General features: G+C 46.9%; 1 protein-coding gene across 2 annotated transcripts in view; it reads left to right on the top strand.

Annotated features, from left to right (window-relative positions):
* The window catches only part of PGBD5 (piggyBac transposable element derived 5), a 97754-nt gene that overhangs the window by 72789 nt on the left and 6652 nt on the right, over positions 1-18313 (top strand). Inside the window, exons 4-6 of one of the 2 annotated variants that reach the window (XM_044941985.2) lie at positions 8906-9086; positions 12032-12229; positions 14286-15521. In XM_044941985.2, the coding sequence (XP_044797920.1) occupies positions 8906-9086; positions 12032-12229; positions 14286-14299 (393 nt within the window). In that variant the 3' untranslated portion in view covers positions 14300-15521. Of the gene's footprint in view, positions 1-8905; positions 9087-12031; positions 12230-14285; positions 15522-18313 lie in introns of those variants that run through there. The other variant, XM_006055360.4, reaches the window with a different exon arrangement.

Here is an 18313-nt window from a genome sequence, read left to right as displayed (position 1 = left end):
AAATATAGATCCTGTTTTATATTCACTTTAAACTCATTATCTTCTAGTACTGAGTGCCACAGTTCAAGACCCTCCTTGGGCTCACATTGATGCCAGTTTTCAGTCTCAGTCTTCTTCCACATTTCCTAATAGGAAAAGGGAGATATCTGACCCCACACCTCCCCGCTTCTCCTGATGGAGCAGCTTAGTACTCCTTGGAAAGAGGCTGGCTGGAATCTGGGAAATTGCCAGTGTTCAGACTTGCCTGTGTAGACAAAAAAAGCTAAGTCATCTGAGACGGTCCTGTGATACCACCATGCGTCATGGCTTCTGGAGAAGTGTGTTATTTCCAGGGGAGGTGGGGGCTGTCGCCACCTCCAGGCGTGATCTTAATGCACAGCATGTTAATAAGCACTGACTAAGGTGGGGATTCTCTCAGGAACAGACGAGTTCCACGTGGGCCTATGCTTGGGTAGTTCTGATGGGGGTGCTTCTTCTATGATTATGTTTAGTTTCTCTTTTTTGATTAAATTGGATTGTGTGTTTAACATCAAAAACATAAAAATCTCAAAATATCTATAATTCCAATATATAAAAAGAAGCATTTAAGAATATAGTCAGCATATGTACACACACTCACACACACACACACAGAAAGACTATGCTGTAGCAGAGTTCCCAGCAGTAATAAACACTCCCAAGCCCTCACAGTGTGGGGTGTTTCGGTAGGGAGAGTCTCTGCTGGTTTATGTGCATCCTTGTACATTGAAATCAATCTGTTTGCCAGGGAATAAAAGTTGATGTTACCACCACTCTGCTGCTTTTATTAATAATAGTGAGGTGGGGGAGCGTCCCCTTCATAAGCCATGGTGTTTGGTCCCGTGGTCATAGGCACGCAGCTGTTGAGCAGTGAGCCCCATGGGTGGAGGCGGACCTTGAAGGTGCCCACAGATCCTGCCCCCATGTGGAGTGCCTCACCCGGTGCTTCACTCAGATGCTGACCTGGGTGTTGCTGTGGAGGGAATATGATTCTGTGGATATAACTGTGGCCTTAAATCTGTTGATTTTAGAAAGGAAATGATCCCAGGTGGACCTGACCTAAAGAGGCGAGCCTTTAAAGGAGCAACCTCTTCCTGGCAAAGAGGTTGGAAGCACAGGAGGGATTCAACTCAAGGCAGGGTCTCCGCTGCCAGCTTTGAGGCTGGAAGGGGCCCAGGAGGGGAGGGCAGTGACCTCTAGGGACTGAGAGACCCCTCTGCCAGTTCATACCAGCAGGGAACCATGCACACGTAGCCAGCAACGCTGACTGTGGTATCCTGAACAGAATCTCACCATGCCCTGCAGAAGCAGGTTTAAGTGGGTGCTGTGTGAACCACTAGGCTTGTGATGACTCGTTACACAGTGAGAAGCAGCAAGAGTATGCTGCTGCTGCTGCTGCTGCTAACTCACTTCAGTCGTGTCCGACTCTTTGCGACCCCATGGACTGCAGCCCACCAGGCTCCTCCATCCATGGGATTTTCCAGGCAAGAGTACTGGAGTGGGGTGCCATTGCCTTCTCTGAGTAAGAGTATAATGTATCTAAATTTGAGTGTGTATATCTGTCCAGAAACATCAAATAAGTTGTGTGAGGAGAGGACAGCTGTGTGTGTGTGAAAGTAGAAATCATCTATTAGGCTGGATTTATATAAATAATTATATATTTATATATATAAACAATAATTTATATAATCTACATATATATTTTTATATAACCATATATAATATTTATACATATATATATAAGTAATATGTAGTTAGAAACTGATTTCTGTTCTAGTTCTGCCTTGAGCACCATGACCTCGGGGGAGTCAGCAGTGTCCACCGGCTGTACCCACCCCACGACCGCCGCTGCTTTCCAGCCAGGCTGTTAGACTTTCCTGATCCCTCCCATCCCAGTCGGTTTCCTTGCCCTCCTTCCCCTGCAGGTCTCTGTGCGCGCCTCCTGCATGGGAGGCCCCCAAGTGCTGGTGACCTCAGGAGCCTGGCTCAGCTCCGCTCACCCACACATGCTAACCCTCCCTGACCTTCTCCAGTTTACACCTTCCTCTTCCTGTGGCTTCTGTTTGGAGGGCCCTCCGCACCTCAGACTCAGCACCGTCACAGCTGGGCTCAGGCGTCCCTCATCTGTTCCTTGCCTCCACCCCACCGCCCGGGCCGATGGCTCCGCCCGCAGCACTGCAGGACCAGTGCTGAGGGCCATAACATTTTATGGGCTGACAATGCTTTTGTTTCTCTCAAAATCAGAAGGGGAGAAAAATAAAAACTTATAAGTTGAAGAAAGTGCTTTAATATATAATATTAATAAAATTATGCCACTGCAATTGTAAAATATAATTTTAAATACTTTTTCACTGAGGATGAGGCCCATGGGAGCAAAAAGGCCCATGAAAGTCACAACACAGCCCTGCCCCCGCCTTGTTTGCAGGCTGGTGGCGTTTGCCCTGGCGCTGCCGCGTATCGCTGTGCCTATGGCACAGGAAGCGGAGCGGTACTTTGTGACCCAACCTCAGTGACATCACGCAGCTCTGAGTACTGGCAAGGGCCCCTTCTGCCCTGAGAAGCGAGTCTGAGTGAGGACATCCTCCTTACCTTCAGTTCCTTGCTGACATGCCTTGGTGCGTGTGATGAGCAGAAGTGGCCAGCCCCTCGGGCTGGCGGGATCCGCTGTTCCCTGGCCAGACACTCAGTTCACTTCCCAGCATTGTCTCCACAGGGCCTGGGGCCTCTGTGTGCCAACAGCCTCTGCATGCCAACCCTTCCCACCCCCAACCCCGAGAACATCCACACTTCCAAAGAGGGCAGAGATAGTGTTGGGGTGGAAGGGAGGACACTAGTCTGTGCGGCTAAGTCAGGTCTGGAAATCAGAGGGTGACATTGGCAGGTAGGTATCTCACATCTGAGAACCTGGATAACCTGCCTTCCAAAACACTGACTTTATTTCTGGAGACAAGTTTGTAAGGCTCTGGCTCACCCAGTACCTCAGCTGGGAAAGCTGCTGGTGAGAAAGATGTGATTCTTTCCAGGTTATCATTAGCTTCAGGAGAGAAGCAATGTTCCCTTTGCTGTTAGGACTTAAGCAGGGTAAGTTTATTCTGCTGGTGTTGGTCGCCCTGATGGCCACGTTTAGCCCTGCCCACTCCAGGCATCCTCTCATAAATCAAGGGTTGTGGGCTCATCAGGAGGTGTGATGTCTTATGTCTACTTTACTGGGGCTTCTGAACCTGGCATCTGTGTGGTTCTGAACCATCCTTTGGCACTGACATACACCTCCTGCATGAGAAGTTCAGACCTTCCAAGCAGCTGCTGACTTGTCCTGGAGCATATCTGAGGCCACCCATTCAGTGCTTGAATAACTCTGAGTGTTAGTAAGGGCTCTGATTCAAGCAGATCTGTTTTCCACCTGTTTGTTTATATTCATCTTGGTTCTGCCCTAGAAAGATTGTAATCATCATTCCACAACACAGCTCTGCAGCCAAAGAGGAACTCTTGGAGTCCTCTGTGCTCCTCCCTGTGGCTCTTTGTTATGGCAGCCCTAGAAAACTAATCGCCAACCACCACCCTTCTCTTTACACCTTGGAAAGTGTGGCATCCCAGAGGACCGACTGTGATGTGACCAGGGAAGAATGAGATGGTCACCACCTTGGTTTTTAATGGGAGTCAAGATACGTTCGCTTAGGCCCATCATGGTATTTGAGGCCTGCAGTCATCCATCTCCAAGTGTTTAGTATTTTGCTTGTTTTAATATTCTTGCTGAGTCATATTTCTTGCATCCCGTACTAGATGCAGTTAATTTTTTTAGCTTAGTTACAGGATTTTGCATTTAATCCTGTTAAATGTTGCCTGCCTCAGGCAGAGTGTGCCAGGGACTGCCCCATCTCTCCAGGGAACTTTGGAAACCAGTTGGGGTGTCATCAGGGTTGGGCCTGAGGGATTCCAGCACTGCACCTTCCATACCCTGCTGAGAATCCTGGGTGTGTGTGTGTGGAAGGTTTCCTTTCAAGGGACATGTGGGACAAAACTACTGTCCTGAGGTAGAATGCTCAAACTACTGCACAGTTGCATTCATCTCACACACTATTAAAGTGATGCTCAAAATTCTCCAAGCCAGGCTTCAACAGTATGTGAACTGTGAACTTCCAGATGCTCAAGCTGGATTTAGAAAAGGCAGAGGAACCAGAGATCAAATTGCCAATATCTGCTGGATCATGTAAAAAGCAAGAGAGTTTCAGAAAAACATCTATTTCTGCTTTATTGACTATGCCAAAGCCTTTGACTGTGTGGATCACAACAAACTGTGGCAAATTCGTAAAGAGATGGGAATACCAGACCACCTGACCTGCCTGTTGAGAAACCTATATGCATGTCAGGAAGCAACAGTTAGAACTGGACATGGAACAACAGACTGGTTCCAAATCGGGAAATGAGTACATCAAGGCTATATATTGTCACCCTGTTTTTTTAACCTGTATGCAGAGTACATCATGAGAAATGCTAAGTTGGATGAATCACAAGCTGGAATCAAGATTGCTGGGAGAAATATCAAAAACCTCAGATACGCGCATAATACCACCCTTATGGAAGAAAGAGAACTAAAGAGCCTCTTGATGAAAGTGAAAGAGGATAGTGAAAAAGTTGGCTTAAAGCTCAACATTCAGAAAACTAAGATCATGGCATCTGGTCTCATCACTTCATGGCAAGTAGATGAGGAAACAATAGAAATAGTGACAGACTATTTTTGAGGGGCTCCAGAATCACTGTAGACAGTGACTGCAGCCATGAAATTAAAAGATGCTTGCTCTTTGGAAGAAAAGTTATGACCAACATAGACAGCATATTAAAAAGCAGAGACATTACTTTGCCAACAAAGTCAAGGCTCTGGTTTTTCCAGTAGTCATGTATGGATGTGAGAGTTGGTCTATAAAGAAAGGTGAGTGCTGAAGAATTGATGCTTTTGAACTGTGGTGTTGGAGAAGACTCTTGAGAGTCCCTTGGACAGCAAGGAGATCCACCCAGTCCATCCTAAAAGAAAGCAGTCCTGAATATTCATTGGAAGGAGTGATGCTGAAGCTGAAACTCCAGTGCTTTGGCCAACTGATGCAAAGAGATGACTCCTTTGAAAAGACCCTGATGCTGGGAAAGATTGAAGGTGGAAGGAGAAGGGGATGACGTAGGATGAGATGGTTTGATGGCATCACCGACTCAATGGACATGGGTTTGGGTAGGCTCCGGAAGTTGGTGATGGACAGGGAGGCCTGGCGTGCTGCAGTCCATGGGGTCGCAAAGAGTCGGACATGACTGAGTGACTGAACCGAGGTGGGTTTGGGGACAGAGTGCCCAGCATGGTTATGTCAGGATATCCTGTGAGTCAGAACTGGTGCAGAAACCTATGGCGGTGGCTGCAGGATTGGGCTTTGCTGAAGGAAAGAAGACAGGTTCTGAGGAAATGTCCTTGCTTAGCCACAGCCACACATGATGCTTGGCAGAGATGACTAGCTTCTTCACCTCAGTGTCTTACTGTCTGTCAGAGGTTCCTTCAGGGAATCTAGGTGGGAAAGGCATAAAGACCCCAAAATGAAGTGTTAAGTCCTGCCACATGAACCCCCAAGGCTGAGAGGAAGCCAAGTCCTCCCTGATGACTCCTCAAGGATGAGCTGCTCTTAAAGTCAGACCCACACCATGTGCTCTTCCTTTACGTCAGGAACTTCAGATGCTGTATTTTGCAAGAGATCGTCTGTGGTCACTTGGCCAAGGGCAGCACCAGGGACCTAGCAGTCCTCCCTGTGCCCCATCTCGGCTGTTCTCAGTCTGCATGGCCAGGCCTGCGTTCAGCAGTTCTGTGCCCCAGAGGGTAGTCAGAGTGAGGCTCCCTGCCCATTGGCTGCTGGCTGTGGTCCCTGGGCTGTGTGACAGGCACGGTGAGCACCATGAGCACTCAGAAAGGGGGACAGTAGTTCATACCCATGTGGTGATGCTTCACAGTTCAGTCAACTGCAGGGAGGACCACTCACTTCTTAACTCCCTTCCCACTTCCCTGCATCTATGTCTCAGATGATGTCTTCAGAAGATGGTCATGGGACATGGTTTAAAATTATTGTGTAGTAATTCCAGCAGTAATTATTGTGTAGTAATTTGCAGCCAAAGATGGAAAAGCTCTATACAGTCAGCAAAAACAAGACTGGGAGTGGACTGTGGCTCAGATCATGAACTCCTTATTGCCAAGTTCAGACTTAAATTGAAGAAAGTGGGGAAAACCACTAGACCATTCAGGTATGACCTAAATCAAATCCCTTATGACTATACAGTGGAAGTGAGAAATAGACTTAAGGGACTAGATCTGATAGACAGAGTGCCTGATGAACTATGGACAGAGGTTCGTGACATTGTGCAGGAGACAAGCAGCAAGACCATCCCCAAGAAAAAGAAATGCAAAAAAGTAAAATGGCTGTCTGGAGAGGCCTTACAAATACCTGTGAAAAGAGGAGAAGTGAAAAGCAAGGGAGAAAAGGAAAGATATACCCATTTGAATGCAGAGTTCCAAAGAATAGCAAGGAGAGATAAGAAAGCCTTCCTCAGCAATCAATGCAAAGAAATAGAGGAAGCAATAGAAAGGGAAAGACTAGAGATCTCTTCAAGAAAATTAGAGCTACCAAGGGAACATTTCATGCAAAGATGGGCTCAATAAAGAACAGAAATGGTATGGACCTAACAGAAGCAGAAGATATTAATAGAGGTGGCAAGAATACACAAAAGAACTGTACAAAAAAGATCTTCAGGACCCAGATAATCATGAAGATGTGATCACTCACACTCACCCAGAGCCGGACATCCTGGAATGTAAAGTCAAGTGGGCCTTAGGAAGCATCACTACGAAGAAAGCTAGTGGAGGTGATGGAATTCCAGTTGAGCTATTCCAAATCCTGAAAGATGATGCTGTGAAAGTGCTGCACTCAATATGTCATCAAATTTGGAAAACTCAGCAGTGGCCACCAGACTGGAAAAGGTCAGTTTTCATTCCAGTTCCAAAGAAAGGCAATGCCAAAGAATGCTCAAACTACCATACAATTGCACTAATTTCGCACATTAGTAAAGTAATGCTCAAAATTCTCCAAGCCAGGCTTCAGCAATACATGAACCGTGAACTTCCAGATGTTCAAGCTGGTTTTAGAAAAGGCAGAGGAACCAGAGATCAAATTGCCAACATCCGCTGGATCATGGAAAAAGCAAGAGAGTTCCAGAAAAAATCTATTTCTGCTTTATTGACTATGCCAAAGCCTTTGACTGTGTGGATCACAATAAACTGTGGAAAATTCTGAAAGAGATGGGAATACCAGACCACCTGATCTGCCTCTTGAGAAATTTGTATGCAGGTCAGGAAGCAACAGTTAGAACTGGACATGGGACAACAGTCTGGCTCCAAATCGGAAAAGGAGTACGTCAAAGCTGTATACCGTCACCCTGCTTATTTAACTTATATGCAGAGTACATCATGAGAAATGCTGGACTGGAGGAAGCACAAGCTGGAATCAAGATGCTGGGCTAAATATCAATAACCTCAGATATGCAGATGACACCACCCTTATGGCAGAAAATGAAGAACTAAAGAACCTCTTGATGAAAGTGAAAGAGGAGAGTGAAAAAGTTGGCTTAAAGCTCAACATTCGAAAACTAAGATCATGGCATCTGGTCCTATCACTTCATGGCAGATAGATGGGGAAATAGTGGAAACAGTGGCTGACTTTATTTTGGGGGGCTCCAAAATCACTGCAGATGGTGATTGCTGCCATGAAATTAAAAGACGCTTACTCCTTGGATGGAAAGTTGTGACCAACCTAGACAGCATATTAAAATGCAGAGACATTAGTTTGCCAGCAAAGGTCTGTCTAGTCAAGGCTATGGTTTTTCTAGTAGTCACGTACGGACATGAAAGTTGGACTATAAAGAAAGCTGAGCTCCAAAGAATTGATGCTTTTGAACTGTGGTGTTGAAGAAGACTCTTGAGAGTCCCTCGGACTGCAAGGAGATCCAACCAGTCCATCCTAAAGGAGATCAGTCCTGGGTGTTCACTGGAGGGACTCATTTTGAAGCTGAAACTCCAATACTTTGCCACCTGATGTGAAGGGCTGACTCATTTGAAAAGACCCTGATGCTGGGAAAGATTGAGGCAGGAGGAGAAGGGGATGACAGAGGATGAAATGGTTGGATGGCATCACCGACACAATGGACATGGGTTTGGGTAGACTCCGGGAGTTGGTGTTGGACAGGGAGGCCTGGCATGCTGCAGTTGAGGTTGCAAAGAGTTGGACATGACTGAGCGACTGAACTGAACTGAACTGAATTCCAGTACATCCTCTTTGCTGGTCCTGGGGTGTCACATGGGTTTTAAATCCCGTCTCTCCCTTTGCAGTATGAAGTGAATGCTGCCCCTTCTGCCCACCTAGTGGTTATGGTAACTGTGGACATGCTTTGTAAATGAAAAAGCTGTATGCAAACAGAAAGTACACAGATCCGTTCTTACAGGGGAAGTAGCCTTTATTTCTGTTTACTGTGAACATGACTTCTGTGCTTCAGAACAGGCGAATGTGTTTGCATTTGATCTCAGCGGCCAGATGCATTACTTGTAACTATTTGACCTTTTCCATTCTCTACTCTGGCAGGTCCAAACTGCAGTCTTGGGCTGAGGCACTGGGCTGCAGGGCAGCCAGGAAGTGACCGGTCTCTGTGGATCACCGAGATGACGGGGCCAGTGGGGGCTGTGGAACAGATGGCCTGAAAGGGGGTTACTTTCCCACATTCCTGGCCTGGTGGCAAAAGCCTGTGCTTCCTGAATGATTGGACCCCGGCCTGGTCCTGCTGTGAGCTCACTGACCCCTGTGTGTTTCTGATGCAGATTTATGTCCACTTGAAGGAAGGCGGTGGCCCTGATGGGCTGGATGCACTGAAGAACAAGCCCCAGCTGCACAGCATGGTGGCCAGGAGCCTGTGCCGGAACGCAGCCGGGAAGAACTACATCATCTTCACTGGGCCCAGCATCACCAGCCTGACCCTGTTTGAAGAGTTTGAAAAGCAAGGTTTGTCAAGTGGGGACCGGGTTGAATGAGGACCCTCCCCCTGGAGAAGTGCGGAGATGGGGCTGGGGGTACGGGTGTGTTGTGGGCAGCATGGCCCCCAGAACGCCTGACGAGGAGGTCTGAGCCTGAGGGCCTGCTGCCTGCCCCGGAAATGTGGACAGAAACCTGTCTCAAGCTTGTGGTCTAGGGGACAGGTCGGTACAGGTTTTCTGGGTGCACCTGTTCGTGTCCTTTGTGATGAGGCCAGGCCATCCAAGGAGTTTTGCTAGCGTTTTATGGGCTGCTAGAACAAAGTGCTACAGTGGGTGGCTCATAGACAACATGGGCTTATTGCTCACAATCGCAGAGGCTGGACGTCCAGGACGGGGTGCCGGCATGGCTAGATGAGACTGCAGACTTCTCCCTGTGTCCTCACGTGGGGAAAGGGGTGAGGGAACTCTGTGGGGCCTCTTTAATAAGGGCACCAATCCTATCCATGAGGGCTCCACCCTCCTGACCTAATCACCTCCTGAAGGCCCACTTCCAGATACCATCAGCTCACCTCAGGCATTAGGTTTTCAACGTAGGAATTGGGAGTGGGGCACAAATATTAAATCCTCAGCATCAAGGCACAGCTTCTCCTAAGGCTCTTAGGGAGTCTGAATTCCGCATTCTGCGAACTGTAATGTCACCCCTTCCAGTTGGACAGAGAATTGTGTGGATTAATACAGGCAGCTGCACAGTGGGCCTCAGAAAGGTGTTAGCTCCCCTCAGTGCTAAAATGCCTGGTTCATTTGTTGAAAAATTGAGCAAGCCTTCCATGGCTCTGGAAGAATTGGGGCTATAGAAGCAGATCCCGGCTGAGTCGGGGAGCCCCATGGCAGGCTGCATCTGTCTTCACTTGGTCCTGCATTTGGGGTTTATATTCCGTCCACTCAGGAAAAACCTAGAACGCCCCCACTCAGCTCCTCCAGAGACTGAAATTGCAGACCTGTTGCTTAGCAACAGATCTGAAGTCTGGCCTTAAAACCAAACCCTCTCAAGTAATGGGGAGCCCACAGCTGCCGACCTGCGGCCTCAGCAACTGTGATGAGGCAGCCCCTGGGCGCTTTGCTTCTGCTGACCTGGGCTGTACCACACTACTCTGGTTCCAGCAGGGCTCAGGGTTTAATTGTTGAGAGAATTCAGTGTGGACAGATCAGACTTTGTGAAGCAGGGCCGTGGAAGTCAAGTTGGAGAAAATTGGCCCTAATGCTCATGAACCCAGTGCCATGTGTCCCTATGTAAGAGCATGTGGTGAGCACTGGGGCTGCCATGTCCACTGGCCTGCTCAGCTCCCAGTGTGAGTGTCACGGGCATGGCATGGAACCCCCAGGGTTCCCAGAACTGCTCTAACAGTATGAGGCTGCCTCATACCACCTTGTCACCTGGACTGAGGGTCACATGGTATTGTTAGGACACTCGCATAGCATGGGCCTGGTGGGACTGGTAGGTACAGAGTTGGGGCACCAAAGGCTTCCCTGAGACCTGGGCCATTGGCCCGTGTTCTGGGAAGATGAGGGCCCTCCCCGCTCAGGGAACTAGAGGATGGAGGAGAATCTTTTAGTGGAAAAAAATAATTAGACATGGAATTTGAGTTTTTCCAAGAGCAAAGATTTTGTTACCTGTTAGAAGCATCTGAGGCTGTGAACCCTCTCATATGACCTCCTGGGCTTCCCCTGCAATGCCTGATGTGCGACGAGGTGGTCTCCATGTTGCCCATGGATGGCTGCCTCCACCCTCAGGAACTCTGTGTTCTCTGGTCTGGTGACCCCAGGAAATTCTGACAGGCAGCCAGGGTTGAAGTCATAGCCGGGAGCCTGGCTGAGCCTCCTGGGCACATGGAGACTGCTTTGTAACAATATTCACATGAGAATTGCTATTTTCATAAATAAACTTGTGCACTGCTAGATTCTCTTCTTCTGTTAGAAAAATGCAGCTACTCTTTGGGTGGTTGTGTTCATCAAGCCTGGTGGGCAATTTTAAACATTATCCTCATTCATCTAAATTCTCTTCTTGTTTTGAAGACAGATTCTTGTTTGTAAATCTCACAGTCTGGGTATTTGGATCCCATAGATGGGAGCTGTGGGGAGCCCTCTTCTCTTAGGCAGCAAGACTGGGTGTACCCCCCAAGGGTCTGACTGAGGAGGCGGAAGGACAGGAGATCATCAGAGTCCTTCCACCACAGAAGGTGACCAGGAATTCATGCCCATGACATCGGGGAGACCATTCCCCAGTCTCTAGTCAGAATGCCTCTTCACGTCTCCTCTGGGCATGGGGAGAAGTGGGCTTCCCCATGGCTCCCCAGGGGGGCCCATGAGCAGTGAGGACCGGGAAAGACCTCGAGTCCTGGAAGAATTTGGAAAAGCCTCCTTATTTCAGTTGGTCTCTGCTTGTAGGGCTCCTGCTGCAGGCAACATTCTAGGGTTCAGAGGCCCTGCTCAAGCTCTTCCCCCAGAAAACTCCGCCACTCACCACCCCCACAAAGCACGTGTCATGTGATGACTCCCCCATCTGCCTTTCACTTGGCTGCACACAGGCAGAGCTTCCCGAAGTGCCCTGCAGATGGCAAGTCTTGGTGAGAGGGGTAGGGTACATAGCTGGTTTGGGCTTAATGATGCCTGTCTCTGCCCGCCCAACCAAGAGCCTGAAGTTCATGTGCATCACGTGAGCTCAGAAGTTTTAGAAGCTGATGGGAGAATGGGTCCACAGGTTCAGCCCTGTACTGGCAGGTCACAAGCCCTGTGGCCGTGAGAACTGCTGTCTTACTGCCGATGCTCTGCTTGCGTTAGGTCTTCCGTGTGATCTTAGATACATACAGAAGTGTGGGGGAGGCAGCACATCTGGGATGAAAGCTCCCAAATTTCCCATCTCTCCTGGGGAAGCGGGGGAGCTGCCCTGAGGCTGTGCGGTCCCTGTACCTGCAGGGATCTACTGCTGTGGCCTGCTCAGCTCCAGGAAGAGTGACTGCACCGGCCTGCCGCCCTCCATGCTAAGCAGCCCAGCCACACCACCTGCCCGGGGCCAGCACAGCATCCGGATGAAGGGGAGCATGTCCCTGATCTGCTGGTACAACAAGGGGCACTTCCGTTTCCTGACCAATGCCTACTCGCCCGTGCAGCAAGGTGGGCATACTGGGGGCCCCGGGTGGGGCTCTGGAGGCTGGGCTTGACCCCTGCCCTCTTTAGCTCTAGGCCGTGGAGTGGGTGATACCTGCTGCCTCTTACATGGAGGCTGTCCCTCCTGTGCCCACAGGCTGTCAGCGCCCTGGGACTTGTTACATCAGGAGAAGCCGTGAGGCTGGCCTTTGCAGATGACCTGAGCAGTTCCCCCCATAGGTCCCTAGGTCATACATAGTGTGATAATTGGCTCTGTTGAACAGCATTTACATAATTGCTTCATTATTTAGGATTCTGTGAAAAATCTAATCTCATGGGAGGAGGAAAAAAGTCAACTATTCTTATCTTTTCAATGTTTGTATTTAAGGGAACCCACAGCTCAAACATTATGAAATAGCAGAAAAGGAAATTGCAATGACAAAGGGACCCTTTACGAAAGTACTTACAGCTTCCCTGGTGGCTCAGAGAATCCACCTGCATTGCGGGAGACCTGGGTTCAGAAAATCCCCTGGAGAAAGGAGCAGCTACGCACTCCAGTATTCTGGCCTGGAGAATTCCGTAAACAAAGGAGCAGGCCATGGGGTTGCAAAGAGTCAGACATAGCTGAGTGCCTTTCACTTTGAGTGTACTTGAAAAGTCCCTTGGGTTCCTTTACATTAAGACATCTTTGTCTTTACTATTGGGCTTCCCAGGTGGTGCTAGTGGTAAAGAACCCACCTGCCAATGCAGGTTAAGAGACGCCTTAACCTGAGGCGTTAAGAGATGCCAGTTGGATCGGTGGGTCAGAAAAATCCCCTGGAGAAGGGAATGGCAACCCACTCCAGTATTATTACCTGGAGAATCCCATGGACAGAGGAGCCTGGTGGGCTACAGTCCGTACAGATTCGGACACAACTGAAGCAACTTAGCATAGCAGTCTTTAGTATTAAAGGAACACTGCCAAGGAAATCAGGGGTGTGTGTGTAGTGTGTGTATTGCTATGCATGTATGCATATGTGTGGTACGTGTGTATATATGTCGTGTGTGTGGTATTTAGAATCTCTCGTTCACTTATCCCCATCCCTCACCTCCACACACACCTCATGTAACATTTCAGTGCAGGTTACAATCAAGGCACATGGGTGTTGTTACCCCACTCAGGGGTGTGGGGGTGGGGGTGGCAAAAGCCGACCCATCAGGTTCTGTATCAAGGGCACATAAAGGTGAGTTTTGGAATTGCCCTTGTCAGCTGAAGGCTGAATTGCCCCAGACTTCTGCTGTCTTTCAGCTTGGGCCTTGGGGCGGGACCAGAGGATCTCTTGGAAGGTATCTCCTGGAAGTATCTTGGAAGGTGTGGGTCTAAGGTGTTGGAGTTGCTTCCCACCAAATTATTTTAAGTGATGGCCTCTGAAACGATGTCCCAAAGTAGGAGATTGCCCATGTCTGAACTGGTGCAGTGAGGAGGCAGAGAAAAGACTGCATCTGGGAATGCTTGGGAAAAGCCTGCAATAGGGTCGAAAACCCTCAGTCTCAAAGACTAGAGCCCTTTAATTAGACCAAGGGAAGATGGCAGGAGGCTGTTAAGGGGCAAAGACAATAAAATTGGGAGGGTTGGTTTTTAAATAAGCTGAAACGAGTATTCGTGTTCAGTTCAGTGATACTTTCCTTTTTAAAGTGTGCGCTCTGTTATTAATCATGAAGTTCCAAATCCTAGACACCCTTAAAAATCTCGAGGTGTGTGTCCACAACCTGGCCACAGACCGACCCCCACCTCCAAGCCCCTGAGCCCTCCCTACCCCGTTAGGGCCTGTGGACACTGTGAGCCCATCTGGGAGAGAGGAGACCCTGGGTATGGCCGAGGGGCTCACAGAGTAGAAGCTCTGATGTCGGCATGCTCCCCACTTGGAGTCCTTTTCCTGGTTCCATCCAAGGGCCTTGCTGCTTAATGGAGATAGTTCTGGTGTGATTGTCCTTCTGCTGTGGTTCAAAAACATGATTTTTAAAAACTACCTAGTATTTCATCCTTAGATTGTGTCATAATTCTTTATCTTGCTCCCTATTAATGATTTTTTTTTCACAATAGGAAGAGTGATATAGTGAAGATTTTCATAGATAAATCTTCAGGTACATCTTTGATCGCTTCCTCAGGATAAATCTAAAAGTTAAACGGTTGTGCCGAAGGGTGTGAATGGTTTTAAGACTCTGATGCTGTGCTGCCAAAAGGCTGTACTTGTTACCACTGCTTTCTTACAAGAGACTGAGATTTCTCCTGCTATACCAACACTGTGTTTGTTTTCTTTTCTAAATATGTCAATAAGATGGCTGAAAATGCTATAAAATTTTAACTGTAAATTGTCATGACTGTGGGTGAGGTTGAACATCTCTTCATGTGTTTATTAGCTGATTTGCAATGATTTTGTCATGTTCTTTTAAATTTTTCATTTTAAGTACTTGTCTTAGGAACTCGACATTTTATGAAAGATTTTATGCCCATAGCAGGTATTTTTATGCATTTTTTTTCCTTTTGCTTTTATTTATGGTCAGTATTTTTAACATTCAAAGGGTTTTCATTTCCACATAGGCACAGCTGTTGAGGGGCTTCCTAGGTGGCGCCAGTGGTGAAGAGCCTGCTCACCAGTATGGGAGACATAAGAGGCTGGGGTTCGATCCCTGAGTTGGGAAGACCCATGGAGGAGGGTATGGCAAGCCACTCCAGTTTTTGCCAGGAGAATCCCATGGACAGAGGAGCCTGGTGGGCTGCAGTCCATAGGGTCGCACAGAATCAGACTTAGCAGGCATACACTGCTGTTAACCATGTTATTTGCTCCTATGCTTAAAAAACCCCTGCTCTGGCCCAAGGCCAGGTAAGTAAATAGTTCACCTGGTTGTTTTATAATGTGATTTTGTGCTCTTCGCACTTGGAATTTATTTTGGTGTGTGGCATCAGTCAGGGTGCTACTATTTTTTGTGATAAATGGCAAGATTGGTTGACCAAGCAGCCCCACCTCTGTTCCCGAACCATTGATCAAATAATTAGTTTTTCCCTACTTATTTTAAATATCACCCAGATGACAGAGTCTCCTATGTTCTAAAGATTGCTTGCCAGCTTTATACTGTCTTCTATTATGAACATATATGCTCTTCTGAAAGGTGAGCAGAATTTCCCATTTCAGAAAACCTGTAACTACTTATGAACAGTTTGTTGATTAGTCACTCAGTCGAGTTTTAATCTTTGTGACCCCATGGACTGCAGCATGCCAGGCTTCTCTGTCCTTCATCATCTCCCTGAGCCTGCTCAAACTCAAGTTCATTGAGTCAGCGTTACCACCCAACCATCTCATCCTCTGTCATCACCTTCTCCTCCTGCCTTCAGTCTTTCCCAACATCAAGGTCTTTTCCAGTGAGTCAGCTCTTTGTATCAAGTGGCCAAAGTATTAGAGTTTCAGCTTCAGCATCAGTCCTTCCAATGAATATTCAGGGTTGATTTCCTTTAGGATGGACTGATTGGATCTCCATGCAGTCAAGGGACTCTCAAAAGTCTTCTCCAACACCCCAGTTCAAAAGCACCAATTCTTCAGAGCTCAGCCTTGTTTGTAGTCCGGCTCCTACATCCATACATGACTACTGGAAAAACCATAGCTTTGACCTTTGTTGGCAAAGTGATGTCTCTGCTTTTTAATACACTGTCTGGGTTAGTCATAGCTTTTCTTCCAAGGAGCAAGCGTCTTTTAATTTCATGGCTGCAGTCACTATATGCAATGATTTTGGAGCCCTAAAAGATAAACTCTGTCACTGTTTCCATTGTTTCCCCATCTATTTGTAATGAAGTGATGGGACCAGATGCCATGATCTTTTTTTTTTTTTTTTTTGAATGTTAAGTCAGCTTTTTCATTCTCCTCTTTCACCTTCATCAAGAGGCTCTTTTGTTCCTTTTCGCTTTCTGCCATAAGGGTGGTGTCATCTGCATATCTGAAGTGAAAGAAGAGAGTGAAGTCAGTAAGTCATGTCCATCTCTTTGCCACCCCATGTACTGTAGCCTACCAGGCTCCTCCATCCGTGGAATTTTCCAAGGAAGAGTACTGGAATGGGTGGCCGTTTCCTTCTCCAGAGGATCTTCCCGACACAGCAATTGAACCCAAGTCTCCCATATTGCAGGGAGATGCTTTACCACCTGAGCCACCAGGGAATCTGAGGTTATTGACATTTCTCCTGGCAATCTTGACTCCAGCTTGTGCTTCATCCAGCCCGGCATTTTGCATGTTGTACTCTGTATATAAGTTAGATAAGCAGGGTGATAATATATGCCTTGACTTACTCCTTTCTTGATTTGGAACCAGTCTGTTGTACATGTCCCATTCTAACTGTTGCTTCTTGACCTGCATACAGGTTTCACAGAAGGCAGGTATGGTGGCCTGGTATTCCCATCTCATGAAAAATTTTCCAGTTTGTTGTGATCCACACAATCAAAGCCTTTAGCATAGTCAGTGAAGCAGAAGTAGATTTTTTTTTTAATTCTCTTGCTTTTTCTATGATCCAGCAGGTGTTGGCAGTTTGATCTCTTGTTCCTCTACTTTTTCTAAATCCAGCTTAAACATCTGGAAGTTCTCGGTTCATGTACTGTTGAAGCCTAGGTTGGAGAACTTTGAGCAGTACTTTGCTGCCATGTGAAATGAGTGCAATTGTGCAGTAGTTTGAGCATTCTTTGGGATTATTTTTCTTTGGGATTGGAATGAAAACTGATCTTTTCCAGTCCTGTGACCACTGCTGAGTTTTCCAAATTTGCTGACATATTGAGTGCAGCACTTTCACAGCATCATCTTTTATGATTCGAAATAGCTCCACCGGAATTCCATCACCTCCACTAGCTTTGTTTCTAGTGATGCTTCCTAAGGCCCACTTGACTTCGCACTGCAGAATGTCTGGCTCCAGGTTAGTGATCACACCATCATGTTTATCTGGGTCATTATGATCTTTTTTGTGTAGGTCTTCTGTGTTTTCTTGCCACCTCTTCTTAATATCTTCTGCATCTGTTAGAGCCATACCATTTCTGTCCTGTATTGTGCCCATCTTTGCATGAAATGTTCCCTAGGTATCTCTGATTTTCTTGAAGAGATCTCTAGTCTTTCCCATTCTATTGTTTACCTTTATTTTGCACTGATCACTGAGGAAGGCTTTCTTCTCTCTCCTTGCTATTCTTTAGAACTCTGCATTCAAATGGGTATATCTTTCCTTTTCTCCTTTGCTTTTTATTTCTCTTCTTTTCACAGCTATTTGCAAGGTCACCTTAGACAGCCATTTTTCCTTTTTTCATTTCTTTTTCTTTGGGATAATCTTGATTCCTGCCCCCTGTATGATGTCACCAACTTCCATCCATAGTTCTTCAGCCACTCTGTCTATCAGATCTAATCCCTTGAATCTATTTGTCACTTCTACTATATAATCGTAAGGGATTTGATTTAGGTCATACCTGAATGGTCTATTGGTTTTCCCTACTTTCTTCAATTTAAGTCTGAATTTGGCAATAAGGAGTTCATGATCTGAACTACAGTCAGCTCCCAGTCTTATTTTTGCTGACTATATAGAGCTTCTCCACCTTTGGCTACATAGAATATAATCAATTTGATTTTGGTGTTGACCATCTGATGATGTCCATGTGTAGAGTCTTCTCTTGTGTTGTTGGAAGAGGGTGTTTGCTATTACCAGTGTGTTCTCTTGGCAAAACTCTGTTAGCCTTTGCCCTGCTTCATTTTGTACTCCAAGGCCAAACTTGCCTGTTACTCAAGGTGTCTCTTGACCTCCTGCTTTTGCATTCCAGTCCCGTATGATGAAAAGGACATCTTTTTTTGGTGTTAGTTCTAGAAATTCTTGTATGTCTTCATAGAACTGTTCAGCTTCTTCAGTGTTAATGGTTGGAACATAGACCTGGATTACTGTGATGCTGAATGATTTGCCTTGGAAACGAACAGAAGTCATTCTGTCACTTTTGAGATTGTACCCAAGTACTGCATTTCAGACTCTTGTTGCCTATGATGGCTACTCCATTTCTTCTAAGGGATTCTTGCCCACAGTAGTAGATATAATGGTCCTCTGAATTAAATTCACCCATTTGGG

The sequence above is a fragment of the Bubalus bubalis genome, chromosome 4 (genome assembly GCF_019923935.1).
Source record: "Bubalus bubalis isolate 160015118507 breed Murrah chromosome 4, NDDB_SH_1, whole genome shotgun sequence".
Taxonomy (NCBI): domain Eukaryota; kingdom Metazoa; phylum Chordata; class Mammalia; order Artiodactyla; family Bovidae; genus Bubalus; species Bubalus bubalis.
The sequence above is the reverse complement of the archived record's forward strand: the minus strand, read 5'-3'. Positions and strand labels throughout refer to the sequence as shown.